Source organism: Syngnathoides biaculeatus, chromosome 6 (assembly GCF_019802595.1).
Source record: "Syngnathoides biaculeatus isolate LvHL_M chromosome 6, ASM1980259v1, whole genome shotgun sequence".
Classification (NCBI taxonomy): domain Eukaryota; kingdom Metazoa; phylum Chordata; class Actinopteri; order Syngnathiformes; family Syngnathidae; genus Syngnathoides; species Syngnathoides biaculeatus.
Window position 1 is genome coordinate 19391893 of NC_084645.1, and position 18523 is coordinate 19410415.

General features: G+C 53.2%; 2 protein-coding genes across 3 annotated transcripts in view; one reads left to right on the forward strand and one right to left on the reverse strand.

Annotated features, from left to right (window-relative positions):
• Positions 1-15423, forward strand: part of vwa8 (von Willebrand factor A domain containing 8) — a 37016-nt gene extending 21593 nt beyond the window's left edge. The window contains exons 30-45 of one of the 2 annotated variants that reach the window (XM_061821952.1): positions 849-968; positions 1037-1101; positions 1205-1330; positions 1630-1727; positions 2262-2413; positions 2494-2686; positions 2765-2846; positions 3120-3324; positions 6373-6481; positions 6977-7133; positions 10410-10518; positions 10808-10933; positions 11145-11303; positions 11612-11710; positions 12478-12716; positions 13155-15423. In XM_061821952.1, the coding sequence (XP_061677936.1) occupies positions 849-968; positions 1037-1101; positions 1205-1330; positions 1630-1727; positions 2262-2413; positions 2494-2686; positions 2765-2846; positions 3120-3324; positions 6373-6481; positions 6977-7133; positions 10410-10518; positions 10808-10933; positions 11145-11303; positions 11612-11710; positions 12478-12716; positions 13155-13263 (2148 nt within the window). In that variant the 3' untranslated portion in view covers positions 13264-15423. The remainder of the gene's footprint in view (positions 1-848; positions 969-1036; positions 1102-1204; positions 1331-1629; positions 1728-2261; positions 2414-2493; positions 2687-2764; positions 2847-3119; positions 3325-6372; positions 6482-6976; positions 7134-10409; positions 10519-10807; positions 10934-11144; positions 11304-11611; positions 11711-12477; positions 12717-13154) is intronic. The other variant, XM_061821954.1, reaches the window with a different exon arrangement.
• Positions 15424-15488: 65 nt separating this feature from the next.
• rgcc (regulator of cell cycle) lies at positions 15489-18276 on the reverse strand. The gene is made up of 5 exons (XM_061821955.1): positions 18117-18276; positions 17907-18050; positions 16921-17022; positions 16423-16485; positions 15489-15601 (listed from the first exon to the last, which is right to left on the reverse strand). The coding sequence occupies exons 1-5, from the start codon at positions 18139-18141 to the stop codon at positions 15594-15596; spliced, it is 342 nt and encodes a 113-aa protein (XP_061677939.1). The 5' UTR covers positions 18142-18276; the 3' UTR covers positions 15489-15593.
• Positions 18277-18523: the final 247 nt, after the last annotated feature.

The following is an 18523-nucleotide window of genomic DNA, read 5'->3' on the forward strand; positions in this document are numbered from 1 at the left end:
CCACAAGTGCTCCCCGGGCCTCGTGTCAGTTGCCAAAAGTTGTCAGTTTTTGTCAAGTGGCCGACACATAATGCCATGGTGGGCCTCTGGATTTGGCCCATTTTGCGCTACACCGCAAATGTGTGGGGATCCCCTCGCCCCAAGAGTTGCAGGCTGCGAGTCGGGAATGTCACGGCAACAAGGGTGATGCTTGGTTCCCCGCGGCGACGACTTCTCGTCCAAGCAGTTGAAGATGAACACCGAGCCTGCCTGGTGGCTCGCTGATCACGCCGTCGAAAAGTTAACTTTTGCCTGTAGCGCCCTCTGCAGGTTTAACAAGTGGACAACTAGCGCAGATCAAATGCCCGTCAGAAAGTGAACTGTAAAAAATGCAAATATTTGAGTTTTTTTTTTTTTTTTTTTTTTTTATATTGAGGGAGGGATTCATATCACGGCGAGTGATTTGCAGGGAAAATGATCAGAAACTCCAAAATGAAAGGATCGTATGATAGAATATGTCAATTTCCCATCATTGGCACGACCTTCCGTTGCTCGGGGACACTCGGTGGTGTGCATTTTCTGTCCTAAAAGTATTTTTTTTGGTCAAGATGGCAGCGTATTGTCGTAGGAGAAGGGCTCCCACTACCTTGGGCATTCTGATGTTTTCCAGATGAGCCCTCCTGATCGGCACGTTTATTGATGTTGCCGTGTTTTCCAGATGTCAGGCATGCAAAGATATCGACCTCGGTCTCGCTAGAAGGGATCGATTATTTTAGGAAGCGTGGATTTGCATTTGAAATGTCCAATGAAGACCGCTGTTAGTCCGCTGCCATTTGCGAACGTCCTTTCCGTCTCGTCTCCGCCATCAGAGCAACGCGGTCCTCCACGTGGACTTGGACGAGGGCGCCGTGCGCCGGCTCGTGGTGTCGCCGGACGTAGAGCGGAGCCCCGGCAGAGCCTCTCGCTGGTGGAGCGCTGGAGAAGCGCAGGTCAGCGTCCGCCGGCAACGCCGCCTTTGGCCCGGGCCGTCTCCGATGCTTTTTCAAATGTGTCGTAGGGAGAGCGTAAAATGTGCCGCGACTTCGCCCACAAGAACTGGCTCCTCTTCTACGAGGAAGACGGGTGAGACCCGTTCCCACGGATCGGCGGGCTGTAGACGCCGAGTGAGGGACTTTTTTTTTTTTTTTTTTTGTGTGTGTGTGTGTCCCCCCCTTTGCGGCGACAGCAACCGGCTGGAGGTGCTGGACGTGCTGGAGGGCCAGGTCCACACCATCTCCCTGCCCGTCAACCTCAAGTCGGTCTTCCTGGTGGCGGAGGACCGCTGGCTCCTTGTGGAGAGCAAGACCAACAAGTATGCCACCCACTTCTTTTCCTTGTACTCCAAGTTTTGCCGCGCATCTCTTTGAACCGACGCGAGAATTGCAAAGGGCCAATCGACTCACTTGAAGGCATTGTCGCAAAAATATGCTTGTCGGGACGAATCGCAGCAGCGGATTCCCCAAACATTGTGCAAAGGAGGCTATGCCGCTCGATATCAGCTCTGCGTTTGGATCCAATTGCACGTCATTGCGCCGTTTTTCCTTGATTTCAACTTTTGGGCTCCTGCCTCGACAAACCTCCTAGCTGAGACTCTTCTCGGTCCTTCAACAGGAAGTTCCTGCTGACCAAGCCCACGCACGCGGCGGCCGAGGACTCTGGCGTGTGTCAGCTGCACAGCGTCGGCGAGGACGGCGTCGGCTCGGGCCACGGTACCTATTCGCCGCATCTGCTTCGTGATGACGTAACCCAAGAAGAGGCTTTTCGCTCGCCGTTTGGGTCGCGGTATCCTTTTCCCACGGTCACCACGACTCGTTTCGAACCAGAATCTCCGTTTCAGGCTCTCCTTTTAGCTGGCGACGGCGGTGCACGAGCGAGCGCCTGTCAAGGCCCCGACGGGTTCAAAAGCGCAAGTGTCGCAATCACAAATGGTGACGAGTTGGTAGTATTTTGATCATTTCCGTGACAGAACAGATTCTGTGAGCCAAACTGAGCCGGATTCCCAATTCTGGTGCGGGCGTGTCCGCGTCTATGTTAAACCTTTCCTAAAGTCACCGTTTTTTTCCACAGGTCAGTAGTCTACGGAAGGCTCTCGACGAAATGTGCAGACATTGCTCAATCAAAACGTCTGTTTTTTGTTCCCCCGGACTGGAATAGAAGTCGACGGGCGCCAGACGTCCGTGAACGCCGCGCAAACCGAGCGTCTCCCGCCTCACAATGGCCAGCTTGTGTTTTTTTTTTTCCAGCCCACAGCCGCGCGCCTCAGATGCTGTCGTGCGATCAGCTTCCCGACGAGAATCTCAGCTCCGCCCTGGGCCAAAAGATCGTCTCCCCGAATCGCGTCATGGCCGACGCCGGCGCCTTTGCGCGAGTCATTGTGGGCTTCCCGGACCTCACGGTGAACATAAAAGACTATTGCAAATATGGGAAGCGGGATCGCCCGGCACCTTTTCTCGCGAGCTTTAACGTGTTCTTCAGTCTCCCAACGAGGTCTACAGCTTCCAGAGGACGGCGGAACCCTCAGAGACGGAGGCCGGCGGCGCCTTCCCGCGAGGCGCCCTGCGGACTTCCGCGACCAAACAAAGCAACTGTGCGAGCCTGCTGTCGGCCAATCAGGTGGTCCGGGCCCTCCCGCCGAGCGAGGTCCCCCTGCAGGAGCTCTACCCCGAAGGTCTCCGGTTGACCCGCCGGCTTCCTGCCCGAGCGCGATCGACGCGCACCGTGTGACGCGCTTCCGTCTGGCCCGCAGGTGGCAGCCCTCCGCCGGCGGCGGCCTACCTGGAAGTGACGGATCTCACCTCGAAAAAAGTCAAATATATTCCAGTCCCCAGGTAAGGAAGACGCCGCCGCCGGATTGCGGGCCCGCGCGTCGCCCTCACTTATCAGTGGAGCATCCGATATGGGTCTTTCTCATCTGGTCCGAGTCAAGCCGTGTCAAGCCAGGTCTTCTCTGATGAGCTTCGGTTTCATTCAAATCAAACACTTTCATCACCGTTGCGCGACGTCATGACATCGTACATCAGAACTCGGTATCGAGTACTCGCCAAAACGGCGCTTCACGCATTTGCCGAGTACGGTCGACCCGATGTCCGCCCAAACGCCAGGTCGGAGTCGACGTCGCCCTACACCAAGTGGCTGTCCGAGGTGTCCGAGACGGGCGTGCTGATGGCACCGCTGGCCTCGGGCGGCGTCATCACGGTGGACGCGGGCGGTCGGGCGCGGCTCTGGGAGACCGGGACCGAGGCCCTGCGGCGATCGCTGACGGACTGGAGGAAGATGATCGGCTCCGAGGACGGCCGCCCCGTTCAGGTAAAGACCAAATTTGCGCTTCGTGCGTCGGCAGTTACTTTCAATCAAATGGAAAGAAGCGCCAGGCGCCCGCTGACCCGCCCGCCGGGCCACGCCAACGCCAACTTCATTGACCTTTTGAAGCCACTCTCAATGCTGTCACGGTTCAATTTTCCAATTCCTTTGCTCGGCTACTGTTGGATGGAGAATGGATTTGATTCACACCCGGGAATTGAGTTAGGAGCTCGGCCGTGTGACGGCTCCGGCCCGTAAGTCGAGGTACAACCGACCGACCGACCGACCGACCGCGAGCTGCAGCTTTTTTTGTTCCATTTTGTGCATGTTGGCAAGTCAGGGCCAGCATGGCGTGAAATGCGACCAGTTCGGGGTGTGGTCCGCCCACAAGTTTGCCCAAAGTTAGCTGGGGTGGGCTCCGGCCCTCGCGTGACCCTTGTGAGGAGAAGCGGCTTGGAAAGTGGACATTTCTTTCCGGCAGTCTTGTCCTCATTTCGCAAGCGTGCGTCTTCGTGCGGTATCCGTGTTGGCTTATTTTTTTTTAAATTGTATTTGACTTTTTTTGTCAACCGCCGTGGGTTGTTGTCGCGTCCTTGTAATCGGATCTGAAGTTCTGGAGTGCTGACCCGTGACACGCACTCTACACATGGTTAGCACTGGCTTTGTTTTGTTGTGGGTTTTTTTCAGGATGGATGTCGGCATTGTCTCGTCCTCTGATTGGTTCATTGGTTCTTCTTCTTCTTCTTTTCCTTTCGGCTTGTCCCGTTAGGTGGTCGCCACAGCGTGTCATCTTTTGCCATCTTGGTCTTATCTCCCGCATCTTCCTCTCTTAACACCCCAACTGCCCTCACGTCTTCCCTCACCACATCCATCAACCTTCTCTTTGGTCTTCCTCTCTGTCGCTCTTTTGGCCTGGCAGCTCCATCCTCAGCACCCTTCCACCGACATCCTCAGACTCTCTCGCCTCTGAACATGTCCAAACCATCCAAGTCTGCTCTCTCGAATCTTGTCTCCAAAACATCCAGCTTTGGCTGTCCCTCTAATGAGCTCATTGGTTCATTGGTTGGTCAGAGCTAAACGGTCTTGCAGTTCACACATGGGTCAAAATATTCAAATATATATATCAGCATCCGTCCCGCCACCATTTTCCATACTGCTGGCGACCAGTTGACAGCGTACACCCCCCCCCCCCCAGTTGAGTGCACTTCCGTGCATTGCGCAATGCGGCCCCCCCCGTAATGTCGCTGGCCACCACCGGGTGGCGGTGCTACTTAAGCACGCTCAATTTAGCTCCCAATCTGAATTTTTTGGATTGTTTCTCAGGAAAGCCATCTTAAATGAAAGGATGCAAGGCCTTTGATCTGCAGATTGAGGCGGCATCTCGCAAACGCCCTTCGACCTTCACACCCACGCAACGTTTTGGTGCCGCAGTGCAGCGGTTTACGTTTAGTGATGAACTTTATTGGCGTTGCGCAGGAGACAAAATGGTCACATTGGCCAAGAAGGGGCGATCACTTTTTGGGGTTTTACGGGCTGCCGTAGAAATCAGAATAGAACAAAGCAAAGTTCCTCAACGGGTTGCTTCTGTACGAATTAAAATGGGACGTTTGTGAGGGGGTGAAAAAAAAACAACAACAAAAAAGTCCCTGTTGGGTGCTTGATGCCGCTGCAGAAAGTAAAAAGTCAAGTCAAGTCCCTCAAGAGTAGCAAAGTTGAATGTCTTGGCTGGCGACCAGTTCAGGACGTATCCCACCTCCCGCCCCAAAATAGCCGGGATGGGTCTCGGCACGCCCGTGACCCTTGTGAGGATAAGCGCTAGGGAAAACAGATGGCGTTTTCAAACTCGTGGACAAAAGAAAGGCTTGCTTCTTATTCAGTCGTCAGTTGATAGGACAGTAACAAATTTTGTCGGGGAAATATCATCCAACCGCTCGCCGATTCCTCAGCAGTCGCTCGGCACGAGATGGCCGCCGGGCTCGCCGTCGGCTTTGCGCAAACAACCTTTGACTGCGCCCGACGTGATCGTACTCGGACTCTACGTCTACTTCTCACGTCGCCGTTTCCATTTCGCCGCTCACCTCCAGAGCAGACGATCTTGTTGGCCCATTTTTAGAGAAGTGCTTGACACTCTCAGACAAGAGTGCAAAGCCTTTGAATCGGTGCTGCGCTGTCAAAAAATGTTCGTTTCCTTGCTGTAACGTCATCACACCCGTAAGTATAACCCGAGAGCTCTTCAAATGGTCTCTTCTAATGATTTCATTATTAAAGGGAAATCTCAAACTTGCCCGATGTGGAAAATGTAATGCCGCCCCCACACCCCGACCCGACCCGACCCGTTCAATTGAGAATTGATTTTCCGGTAAATGGAACCTCCCTGACAAAATGGAATGGGCAGAAAGATCTGAAAAAGCTGCAACAAAATCCAAAAAAAAAACACGTGAGCAATAAAGTCATCGGCATCTGCAAAGTGTTACGTTTGTAAAACTTCGGTGAACCGTCGTGACCCAAAAGAAAAAATCTGAATGATTCCCAAAGAATTTGGTGAGAATATTTGATGGTCCGTGGAGATGAAAGTTACACTTTTGGAAGGCGTGTGCGTCGTTACGTCGGGCATTTCAGGAAAAGAACAAACATCGTAGCGAGAGTTAAAAACGGTGACGCTCTTGGGCTGCTTTGCTACTTCAGGACCTGGACAAATTTTGCTCTTGAACAGGAAATCCTGAAGGACATTATTCTGCAATCAGTTAGCCCATAACGCCACATTATCAACATATATAAATTCTCTTGAATGAGACATTTTTGCAAACTGAACTATTTTTCAGATTTGCAACCTCGCCAAGAGACACATTTTGTTTTTAAAAAATTTGCAGGGACTTCCAAGCGTCCACAGCGATATGACAATCACTTGATGAAGTTTTAAATTGGTCTCTTTTCGATTGAAATGGGGGGGGGGGGGGGGGGGGATGGACCGGACTGCCGAATGCCGGCGCGACAATTCGACTTAAGATCCACGACATGCTGACGTATTTGCCATTCATGACTTTTTCCTTTCAGATTACCGTCCAGAGGGACAACAACTTGGACGTCTCTGCTCCGAAACACGGCAAGGTGGACGCTAGGAATGCGCCCCACGTGGGCGGAAACCAGTGGGCGGGCGGCACAGGTGAGAAAGAGCTGACGCGCCGGTCAAGTCTTAGCACCAAACACACGCGACCGCAACTTTGGACATGATGATGTGTACAAATTCTTATTCAAAGTAATGGGTTACTCCATCACGAGCGTTTTCTGTAGCGCTCGGCCCGATAAGCCGGGCTGCGCCCGGGACTGCCTCAGGTGCGCGCAGACTCGCATTCAAAATTGACTTGCTGGCGTACGTAACGGCCTTCGTCGCAAAAGAGTCCGACAGGCCCGCACGGTCGGGTTAGGAAAAGTGCGGGAGTGAGCCCGATGACCCAGACGCCGTCCGCGCGAGCGCCTCCAAAACACGCAACCTTCACAAGGGTGACCTGCGCTGAGATTGGATCCCACAGCCTCTCAGGTGCCGCTCGCTGTTCGGCAAGGGAATGTCACGGGATTGCGGGCGCTCAATCGTGGCGAGCGGCATCTCAAAGTAGCAAAAAGTCTTTCCTCGACGCTCTCGGGTGACGTTTCCCCGCAGGAGGTCGAGACACCGCCGGTCTGGGCGGGAAAGGGGGCCCGTACCGCTTGGACGCGGGACACAAAGTCTTCCAGCTTTCCCAGGCGGAGAAGGACGCCGTGCCAGACCACGTCCGCAGAGCTGCGCGAGAAATGGCGGAAAAAGCCTTCCGAGACAGGTGGGTGGCACCGCAATTAGTTTTTCCAGGTGCATCGTACGCTACGTGGAAAACGCGTTGTTTCGATGGAGCCATATTATTGCTTGTACAGCACAACATTCGTGTACAAAGTTATTGTCGCTCCAAATTGTTTGAAAAGTTTCACAATTGCCTTTTCCGCTTGTGTTTATTATCTGGAAGTCGTCCGATTACCGTCGACGCGTCTTGCGAATCGGGACTGAGGACGAACGCCGGCCCGAGGCCGACGCAACTTTTCAGTTTGTGGCCGCTCTCAAAACGACTCTCAATTTCATTGGCTGACGCACGTCACGTGGGAGGAGCCTCAGCCCGCACGACTGCACGCGCCGCTCACCGAAAGCGATTAGTAGAAAGGCAATCGCCCGACGGATGAGGTTTCTTCGTCCGGCCGCCGTCGCTGGTTGGGAAGGTTCTGACCTGAATCGGTTGAGGGTCAGAAGGCGCTTTCGCCGTCGCTCGTAAAGTTGCCGGGAATTTGATTGGTCTCGGCGGAGTCAGAAAGTCTCTCTTCTCAGCGCTCGGCCGCCTCACGCTCACCTCGACTTCCTGGCCTGGCAAAGCTGCTCGAAACTCAATTGGCCCGTCGCGCCGCGCGCTTGATCGATCGCTCGCCTTGCTCAAAGGCGTCTGACGTGGCGTGGACGCAGACTCTGAGCGTGGAACGACGAGTGGATCTTTTGGGATTAAACGGGTGAACTCCCGTCCGTCGTGCCGCCGGGAGGACGCCATGAAGGCTTTCTCTGTTCTCTGACCTTTGACGGCTGTCACTTCTGCTTCCTCAACGGCGGGGACACAAAGACCGCCTTCACCCTTTCACGCAAAGCCTCTCCTTGTGTGACTCACCTCTTGTGTTTTTCCCCACTTCCTTTCCATCTTTCTGGAAAAATCCTGTGGGAATATTTCTCCCCAGCACAAGGCGGCGACGCTTGTGGTCGGCTGTCAAATGTCATTTTTCGTCCGGGGCGGATCGAGCGAATGATCTCGGGAAAAAAAACCGGGCCTCGCTCGGACTGACGGAACCTGACTGACCTGGCTGCCGAGCGGCGAGCGGCGTCGCCTTTCCGGGTTCGAAGTTCACACCAGCAGACGACGTTGGCTCATTTGGATAAACAAAAGCTTACGTGACAACAACCTGCATTTTTCAATCTTTGCACACAGGGCAAAATGTCCAAATAGCCGCCATCGGCCTGATTTCGAGGTATCGGGTACTGGCCACGGCTTCTGAAAGCACCTGTTTGAACCACAAGCTCCCCACAAAAATGTAGACCCGCACCAGGCTGGGAAGGCCCAATCTGCAATCGTTAAGCAGCTCGTGGAAGCCATGCAAGGAAGACCACTGAGGATCCGCAGCTCCACCCCGTATGGACCAAATGATCACGAGAACGGTGAGCAAGACACGGTGGGGCTCGCGAATGGGCCGCATCGAGCCGGGACCAAAGTAACAAAGGATACGACGCCGCCGCGGACTCGGATCCTGCGTGAGCCAGAACGTGTCCAGACCTGTCTTAAGAGGACTGTGAGAATGCCACGAATGGCATGCGCTGAAACCAAAATCAAACGTTTGGGTTGTTGTCATCCAAAGAACGCCATCACGAGGTGGAAACATCCGTGAAAACCGCCTTCCCTCAGCAAAGGCGTTGAAGATGAACCACGTTCGGCTCTTTCAGCACCGAGCGGTGGCTTCGTGAGGGGCGTTTCGAGGTCCTGGAGTGGCCTACGTAGCCGGCCTCCAGATCTCAGCCTGGTAGAAGATCTTGGGAGGGAGTCGAAAGTCCGACCGGCCCAAAACGTGAGGAGGGAGGAGAGCCCAAGTACCAGCAACAAGTGTGTGCGTGTGAAAACCTTTTGACCTCTGTCACTCCAACCGCAAGGTTCTGGACCAAAAGTTGCTCACAAAGTTCTGACCAATCGAGCAACGTCATTTTTCTCCATTGATTTAATTTTTCCTTTTGTCTCGTAGGTGAGCTCCACCTATGAGACCAAATGACAGGGCTCAATGTCAGTGAAGTCAGTCTTTTATATCAATGAGACCAGTTTATTCATCCACATTTTCCAAGAACGTTGCAACCGTATTGAAAGTAAAACAGTCAACATTTGAACTGAACGCTGACTTGATCGGGTCCACTTTGAATAAACGCAGAGTTCCACAAAGTCGTGGAGGAAAAATCGTTTGGGCCCTCCGTTTAGTGTCAGCGGCTCCACCTCGTTTTGTTTTTTTTTTTCCCGAGCGTCTCCGCTCGCCGTGTGCTCTCTTTCTTTACCGGGTTAATTTTAAGACGAGGAATGTGGAAGAAAATGCGGAATGCGAGGAGGAAGCGCGACGGGATGTGGCCGGACGACGCCGGCCGCTCCTGGGGGAGGGAGGGGAAGGTGTGCGAGCTCCGTCGAGGCCGCGGACGTACGCGGCTCGCGTCTGGGGTTCAATGGCGGCGCTCCCTGAACCGCTCGCCATCACATTCGCACCTGCCTTTTTTTTTTTTTTTTTTTTTTAAGGAGGTGGTCGGAGACTCCACACAGATTTGAACCCCGGTCCTCTCAACTGCGAGGCGGACGTGCTAAACAGTTGTCGGAAGCGGAACCCCGGTTTCAGTTTCGGCGGTCACGTGTCGGGGAGGGGGGGCATTTCCTGCTTGGAATGCTTGCGCTTGCTTGTCTGAGGCGCACAATTGTTGTGTCTGTCTGCACTGGTGCAAGGAATTGCGTGCGTACAGTGGCAAGCTGTGACTGGAATTTGGTTACAGCCTCTTCCTGCGCTATCTGCCTTGCGTATCTTTTGCCTTTTAAAGACACACGCCGAAAGTGTGCGAGGAGGAGAGCCAGCAACAGGCTTTGAAAAGAAAAGTGCAGACGTGTCTCAAGAAGCGTATTGTGGTGAATAATTTGGAGACGGATGGATGGACTGCACGCGTGTATTTCTATTCACTATATTCTTGTTGTCTTTTTTTTTGCCTTTTGAAATAGCAACTCGGAAATGTATAGATTTTTTTTTGTCATAAATGAAATGTTTGAATTTCGTTTCTCTTTTGGTACCTTTCATTTTTTCCTGCTACGTATGATTGTCATGATTGACTTTTTTCTTGCTAGTTTAGCACTTCCGTGTTGTTGTTGTTGTGTGCGAAGAATTTGACCCCCCCACTTAAAAGTCATTCCAGTTGTCCCCAAATGTGCCGCACATATCCGTAGATTTGTTAGCTGCTCAGGTGCCAGCCAAACTAGTCCCCGTTGAATGATTGTGAAAGCGTTTGTGCGTCCTCTCAGGCTGAAGGAGATCGACATGAGCGAGTACGACGCCGCCGCCTACGAGCGATTCTCCAGCGCCGTCCGGAGACAAGTTCAGTCCCTGCGCGTCATCCTGGACGCTTTGCAGGTTTGCAGCTCACGTGAATGTACGCGGGGAAAACCTTGGCGGAACATGACAATCCTCACCATCACGGGCGCGAGACTTAATTGCTGCAGAGTCGGCAAACCGGCGACGGCACCAAATTTCGGCAAATTCGACTGCGTAAAGCAAGGCTTGGGGTTAGGGTTACTCATACAGGCTACGTACAAAGTAAAACTCCAGTCAGGCGCATCGAGTCCAAAAAAAAAAAAAAAACCGGCGTGTAAAAACCATTTGCGATTTGATGACTGGCGTTTTTGTGCGTGCGCGCCTCCAGGCCAAAGCCAAGGAGCGCCAGTGGCTGAAGAACCAAGCCCTGGGAGAATTGGACGACGGCAAAATCATCGACGGCCTCACCGGCGAAAGGGCCATCTATAAGCGGAGGGGAGAACTGGACCCCGAGGTACAAATCTTCCCAGTTGAGCTGTTTCTGTCGGATGGTACGTTCCAGCGGTATAATGCCTCATTTCTGTGCTAAGTAATCGACGAGTGTGCTGCCTCAATTCCCTGCGAAGCGCGCATAGATCTTCTCCACCAGTGAATAATTTTCCTCGTGTGTCAGCCGAAAGCAAAAAATGAGGTTCTTTTGCGGCCTTTGTGTGGTGCGTCGACAGCCCGGCACGCCGCAGCAAAAACCCAAACGTCTCCGCGTGCTGGTGGACGTGTCGGGGAGCATGTACCGCTTCAACGGCGTGGACGGCCGCCTGGAGCGCTCCATGGAGGCCGTGTGTATGGTCATGGAGGCCCTGGAAAGCTACGAGCACAAGTTCAAGGTGCGGCCGGTCACACCCAAACATCCTGTTTGCATTTGAGCGTTCCGCAGGGAAGCCATCCGGAACCGCTGCTTTTCCCGCTCTTTCAAGTCCAACCTCAAGCGTAGGACGGAGACGGCCCGTTCTCGTGTGGAAAAAATGCTTCCCCGACCTCGCACGTGTTTTATTGACTTTGACATTTTTCTTTCTCCCACAAATTGGAGCCAAATAGAAAGTAGTTTGCCCATGTTTACAGTCCAGGCGGGAACGGCAGCAATTTGACCTCCACCGTTGCTCAATGTGACGGGTTGTTCTTTTCTTGGCCGCAGTACGACATCGTGGGCCACTCGGGCGACGGCTGCGACATCGAACTGGTGCGAGTGGACAAAGTCCCCAAAAACAACAAGCAGAGGCTGAAAGTTCTCAAGGTAGACTTCTTTCGGGAGTGTGAACGGAATGTCGGCGCCGCCGCTGCTGCTGTTGATCCACTTGGACCAAAAATGTTAACAGGGGACGAGGCTATGACCGAAAAGTCCGTCTTATACGTTTACGAAACACTTGCTGCTTGCTTTCTACATCCCCAAATGGTGAATTTGGGGTCTTTTTTTGTTGTTGTTGCTGCAACCGAATGATGAAAGGGTGTCTTGTGTGGCCCGAGATGCATCTGTGCGGCCTTTGTAGCGTTCTCCTGGAATATTCAATATATTCATCAAAGTGTACTGAAGGTCCATTTGCGCTTCCGGCGTTTCCACATATTTTTTTTTTTTTGCCAGCGTCGTGTCGACAAGTGGTGAAAAGCACCAAAGACGTACAACGGAACAGACCAATCGTGGCCTGAGGTCTTCCAATCTTCCTGTCCTTCTATTTATTCATGAGGCCGTTTGCACGTACTGTGATTGAAAAATCAGCCGCAAAAAAAGCTTGAAAATGTTGACTTTTTATCCTTGGCCGTGGTGACGTTTCCTTGTTCCAAATCCGTTGCCAAAGGTGAACAGCTGAACAAAAGTGTTCATTTTTGTACTTGTCGGCAGCTGTGATGCCGCCTCTCTCTCTCTCTCTCCCTCTCCGCTCTACGTACAATCAACCGCGGCCGCACCTCGTCCAAATTTTGCCCCGAAGGTGCTCCGCCGAGCGCTAAGTCCTGGCATCCTATTTCTAGTCATCTCTGGCGTCTTTTGTTTTTTGTCCGCCGCAGACCATGCACGCCCACTCTCAGTTCTGCATGAGCGGCGATCACACGCTGGAGGGCGCGTCGGCCAGCGTCCGGGAGCTGGCGCGGGAGGAGGCCGACGAGCGCTTCGTGGTGGTCCTGAGCGACGCCAACCTGGAGCGCTACGGCATTGGGCCCGAGCGCTTCGCCCGGGTCCTGATCTCGGACCCCCGGGTCAACGCCTTTGCCGTTTTCATCGGCTCTCTGGGCGATCAGGCCGAAAGGTGAGGCCGGGGTCGCTTCCATTGTCGATCGTTCCTTTTCCTCGAGAAAGCGTGGACAGGATCTTGTCAAAGTTCAACGGCGCCTGAAAGTTTTACAAGCTAGGTCGAGGGGGGGAAGGGGGCACCCCGGGTAGGGTTTCTAGCCCTGGATTGGCTCGCCCAGGTTAGAGTCTCTCAAACGACAGCTCTCAAGCCCGAGTTCGGCATTGAACTTGGCGCACTCCGGCTCAGCTTCGTTTTGGTGAAGGCCGTCGAGTCACAGCTACGGTTTCAAATTGCGGGGATGGCAGATTCAAAGTCGCTTGACGTACCTGTGGCGGCGAAGTTCAAGTTGGGAGTTTGGAGCTCGGGTGTGATTTGAAAGGAGGGCTAAGCCTGAAAGTTTCGTGCCGTCTTCATCCGTTGAGCGGTAAAGTCGCTTTCCGTCTTGTGCCTCAGACTCCAGAAGAGCCTTCCGGCCGGGAGGTCCTTCGTCGCTATGGATACCGAGCGGATCCCCCAAATTCTGCAGCAGATCTTCACGTCCAGCGTGCTGCTCGGGTTGTGACGGCGCCTCCGCGACACACGCGCTTTCCGCGCTTTGCCGCCGACTGTTTTTGTTGAGCGGGAATGAGCGAGGACGGCCCCGAGAGGAACCGGAGATCCGCATTTACGGAAGAAGCCTTTGGCACACATCCCCCCCCCCCCCCCAAAAAAAAAAAAAAAAATCACACCACGTAGCAGCGTATTCATTAAAAGTAGTTTTTCTGATTGCATCACTTGTTGCTGGGCAGAATTTGTCAACGAGCCCTTCCACCATTCTCTGAGGCGCTCGTCCTAACCGGACGACTCGCGGTGCGCCCTGGACCGGTCGCCGGTCAATTGCGTGAGCGACCGTTGGCTGGCGCTTTCGTGCCTTCTGACGGTTTGGATTCAAACGCCAACCTGAGCACAGTGGGGCGGACGTGCTCACCGAAAGACCAGTAAAAGGTGCCCTTCACGTGTCAACAGCTCTGAATGAATTACAACACTTGAGCGAGCGTCCGGGACAGAGAACGGACAGGAACCGGAAGTCAGACAAAACCTGAACCTTTGTTGACGCGCGCGAACTTGAACTTGAACTTGACTCGCTGAGCCCAGCGCACTGGCCCGGAGGCGCAATCGGCGAACTTAGCCGAGCTGTACCGTCGGCTTGAGCGGCGCGAGCGGTGCGTTGAGTTGACCTCGCCGAACGTTTTTCACCGATAGCACCACAAAGTGACCAAAATTTGACGCTGCACAGTGCGGGAAATCGCAACTTGCCAGCTGTGGAAATCCGACTTGCGGCGGGATGACGTCGCCCGCGTGACACAAAACAGGGACGTCGAGGTCAGGACCGCGTAGGCCGGCCGAGTTGGCCCGCATCACGCGTGGCTTTATGAGCGCTTTGCTTTGCGTACTGATGCGCGGACGTGTTGGAACGGGAAAGGGGCCGTCTCCAGACTGCTCCCGCACTGCTGAAAATATCCCGAATATTCGCCCCTGAGCTCCAGTCGAAGGTCAAAGCGTTTGAGGGCTCCCCGTTCCGACACGCCCGCACAAAGCGAGCCGACAGGAACGGAACGTTTTGGCCCGCTTCGGAGCGGAGCCTCGCCGGCGTGCTCGTGGAAGGACGGGCCCGCCGTCCCGTAAACCTGGTGGAAAACGGTTGCCAAAAGGTCGAGCGACGTCATTTGGCTTTAAACGAGGTTGCGGCTTGAAAAGTTCCGTTTTCAAGTCGTTCCGCTGACATTTGACTTTTTTTCTGTCGTTTGATTGTGAATTTGGACCAAGGGGGGGGGGGGGGAGGGGGGGGTTCTTTGTTGAAAAAAAAACAGGAAACGACGCTCGCGCCGGCTTTTTTTCTCGGGATCAATGGTCGCCGCTTAGCCTGGCGACTCGACGCCGTCTTCTCGCATTTAGAGCGCTTCCAATGCCCACGAGAGCGATTAGCCCGTCCTACGACCGTCGAGAATTCAAGGGTTGGTGACTGCACGTGCGACGGTCTGGGACAGCTTGGTGAGGACGCACTCGCCAATGTTTGTGTCTAAAAGTCAACCATTTATGCTCCAATTTAGCAATATTATCAGGAAGCCAATCAAAGTCCTTGACTGCAAAAGCCGGAAATTGGAAAGTGTTATCGGGGTCGCTTAGACCGCTTTCGTGTCTGTTCAAATATTTGTCCACTTGTGAAGACGAAGGAACCTTCCTGGTAAAAACAGAACATTTAATATTTCCATTTGGATTCCAAAGCGCTTTTCCAAGGTTCAAGCAAAGAAAGAAGAAGAGCCTCATCAACATCTTGCTCGCTCGTCCAGACGTTAGCATGAACTTCCAAATTCTTCCATTTCGTAGCGTAAATGTGAATTTGTGTTTTCTTTAATAAAGACAAAAAAAAAAAAACCAAACATTTTTTTAAACGTCTCATGACGAGCATAAACTGGAATACATTTTCAACTTTTTTTTTCCACCACCTGAATCAGACAATGGAGGAATATTTACATGGTACAAAAAAAGAGTCATAAGTTTAAAACATGAAGTCCTCTTCAATTTACAAATCACATTTTCCCCAAAAAATAGCCTCGTTTTGACGGACTGATGAGAGATACGACAGCAAAAACAGTCTTGATGATAACATTACCAATAATAATCATAATCCAGTGTGGGGAAAAAAAACGTAAACTTTGCAATGACATGAGCGGCAGGCGTTCCAAGTGCAAAGCGAATTCGGGCGGGACCGCAAGACGACCCGGAGGCGTCGAGCACCTGGTTCAGGTTCGGTCAGGGGGCAGGTGCCGCTTTTTTTTTTTTGGGGGGGGGGGGGGGGCAGACTCCTCCTCGGTCTCTGTTTCGATCCAAGATGGCCGCCAGACTCCCACGTCACATGCCTGAGAGCAAGAGACAGACGCCGTTTGTGCAAGCGTGGCGACCCCCCCCCCCCCCCCCCCCCCCGTGTCCGACAACAGCTGTGAAAGCGCGCCTTTGAGCAAGGCAAACACAGACGAGCCCTGGTCGCCCACATTCCTCATGCGAGTTAAAACGTTCCAAAGCGGCCACGGCGGCTCAAACGTAAATTCGGAGGTCAAAAGAGCCGGAACGCAAGAACCACTATTTGCACGTCTCGTGTCTTTTTGACGCAGTCCGGCAAAAAAGCGGGATTTGCCTTCAGCCCCCCAGGAACGGAACCGGTTCAGGGTGGAGTTTTTGTCTAGTTGGATAGGCTCCGGCGCTCCCGCGACCCTTGTAGGGATAAGCGTCTCAGATAATGGACGGGTGAATGGATTTTTTTTTTTTTTATGTTACGATGGCGGCACCGGTTCGAGCGTTGACCTCACATTTTTAGGTCCCGGGTTCAATCCCGGGCCCGCCTGTGTGGAGTTTGCGCTCCGCTTTCCTCCCACCTCCCAAAAAGATGCAATATTCATGAATGGGACCCTCTAAATTGCCCCGTGGGTGCGATTGTGAGTGCGGCTGTTGTCGGTCTGCCACCCTCGTGAGGATAAGCGGCTCGAAAAATGGATGGACGCAGTGTTCTATGATGAGTTTGAGCCAATTTCATCCAATAGTTTTTTTCGGCATCAGCTCACGCGACGAGTGACGATTTTGAGCTTTTGCTTTCCCAACCCAAACTGGACTTGATCGGGACTCCAGCGGCTAACAGGCATTGCTAATGTTCAAGCGTGCTCCCAAAGATGGCGTCGGCGCTCACTCTCCAATGTCTTGTCCAGGTCTGCGATGAGGTCCTCCAGTTCTTTGGTGTCGCCCAGTTTGGCTGCGCAGGAAACAAACGGATTTTTTTTTTTTTTTTTCCTTCACAATGAAATATCATACATTGCAGAAAGTTTCAGACATCCAACTAGCTGATTAGCACGCCTGCCTCACGAAGTTCTGGGTTTGAATCTGAACTCCGGCCATCCTGGGTTTTTTTTTTTTTTTCCCTCTCACCTCCCCCAAAAAAAAAAATTTGCAAGTTATCTTATCTCAAGACAAAAATGTCCGTCGTCGACGGTCGATTTAATCGCGTGCAACCGGCGACCTTTTTGTCTATTTGGGAAAATGCTGACCTCAGCACTCGTGTCCTGTTTTTTTTTTTTTCGTGAGCTAATATATTGACACACCCACCCCCACCCCTAAAACTTGACATGACGGGAACATCCTCAACTCCCACAACGTCCAAATTCCAAAACGGACCCGAATGCGAGCTCACCTTTCGGAGACGTCGGCGACGGCGAGCAGGGGGCGGGGCTCGCGGGCGAGCTGAGCCTCTCGGCGCTCGGGTCCGGACTGTTCGGGTCGGGCCAGTCGGCGCCTGCGTGACAAACGCGCTCCTGCTTAGATGCGGCTTTGGGCTCGCGGGCCATCGACGGCTCGGCGGAACATTCGATGCGGCCCAACACGCCCGACTTGCCCAGACGACACAAAGTCATCAAATGTCAAAAGCCCCAAAAATACGGAAGTCGGGAATGCTCTAACCCTAATGATTGACGGTCACGTTTATTCAGCTAAGTCGCGTTCCCCAAAAGGCATCATTTCAGTCTCCTCGCACCAAAAACGTTACAATGTCAAGCATTTGAAATCACATCATATCAGAGAAGTGTGAAAACAATGTGACCATAATAGAATCCAGCCAAGGCAAAATGAACAATATTGCAGTGAAAAATGCACGTCAACAGATGTAATACTAATAACGCTTTACAAAAAAAAAAAAAAAGATCCCAAGTGAGCAGACATTGAATATTTTCAATGATGGCCCGTTTGGGTTAAAGCGCGGACGAGACGAGACCGCTCCGAGACGCCCGACGTTGATGCCGAACGCGAGGCGACTTTTGGGTTGGGTTTTTTTTTTGTTTTTTTGGCCGCTTATCCTCACAAGGGAGCGCTGGAGCCTATGCCGGCTGTCAACGGGCAGGAGGCAGGGTGCACCCTGAACCCGTTGCCAGGCACATCGAGACTATACGAGCAATGAGAAAAGCCACCCTTGCAGGCACGGGACCGGGATTGAACCCGGGACCAGTGTCGCCCACCGTGCCTATGAAAATAATATCAATTCTGGTGAGGTTGATGCGGTTCCGTGAGTAAAGGAAGGGAAGTGCGGCTGCCTTTCGCTTTTTCTTTCTTTCTTTCTTTCTTTCTTTCTTTCTTTCTTTCTTTCTTTCTTTTTTTTTTTTTTTTTTTTGAACTTTTGGAACTCACTTTCGCCGTCGCGGGCGCCGTCGCGCCTCTTGGCGGTGCGCAGGTGATCGTCGTAGCGAAAGTGGCGCTTCTCCAGCGGGGACGCGAAGTCTTCCACGACGGCGTCGAACTCGCACAGCGCGTCGTCCAAGTCGTCCGCGTCGGCTGCGCCAGGGAGCGACGGCTTAGATAACGCGCGCAAAAGTGCAAAAGGAGGACGCCCGATTTTACCTTGGCGCGTCGCGGGTGTCTTCATGGTCGCCCGGGAACGTCCGCGACCGCGTCGAGCGGAGGTGCGGCGTCGACGCCGGCTTTTCAAGCGACGGGGCGGGGTCGGCGCGCGCAACCGTGTGTGACGAGGTCCCGTTCGTCTGTCGTCGTCGGGCTCCCAAGTTCTCGCCCCCACCGCCGATAAAAACGCGAGACTGGGAGGAAGAAGGCGACACTTTGGCCGTTCTGCCCGGGTTATCGGGCAGAACATCGGTCTTCGCTTTTCGGGACGTCACGCGTCAATCGTTGCAACTCCAAATGATTGCCCGGAGGTGGCCGCGAAGCTGGTTTATCACGTGATACCGCGAATCTTTACGCATGCGATCACACACGTGCCAGCGTTGATATCTGGACGGACGGACGGACGG

Excerpts from the sequence above, each read along its gene's own strand:
- rgcc (XM_061821955.1), bottom strand. The coding sequence starts at position 18,141 with ATGAAGACACCCGCGACGCGCCAAG. Across the intron at positions 18,051-18,116 it reads GACACCCGCGACGCGCCAAG|CCGACGCGGACGACTTGGAC; the intron begins GTAAAATCGGGC and ends TCCCTGGCGCAG. Across the intron at positions 16,486-16,920 it reads GTCGCCGACGTCTCCGAAAG|CCAAACTGGGCGACACCAAA; the intron begins GTGAGCTCGCAT and ends TTTCCTGCGCAG.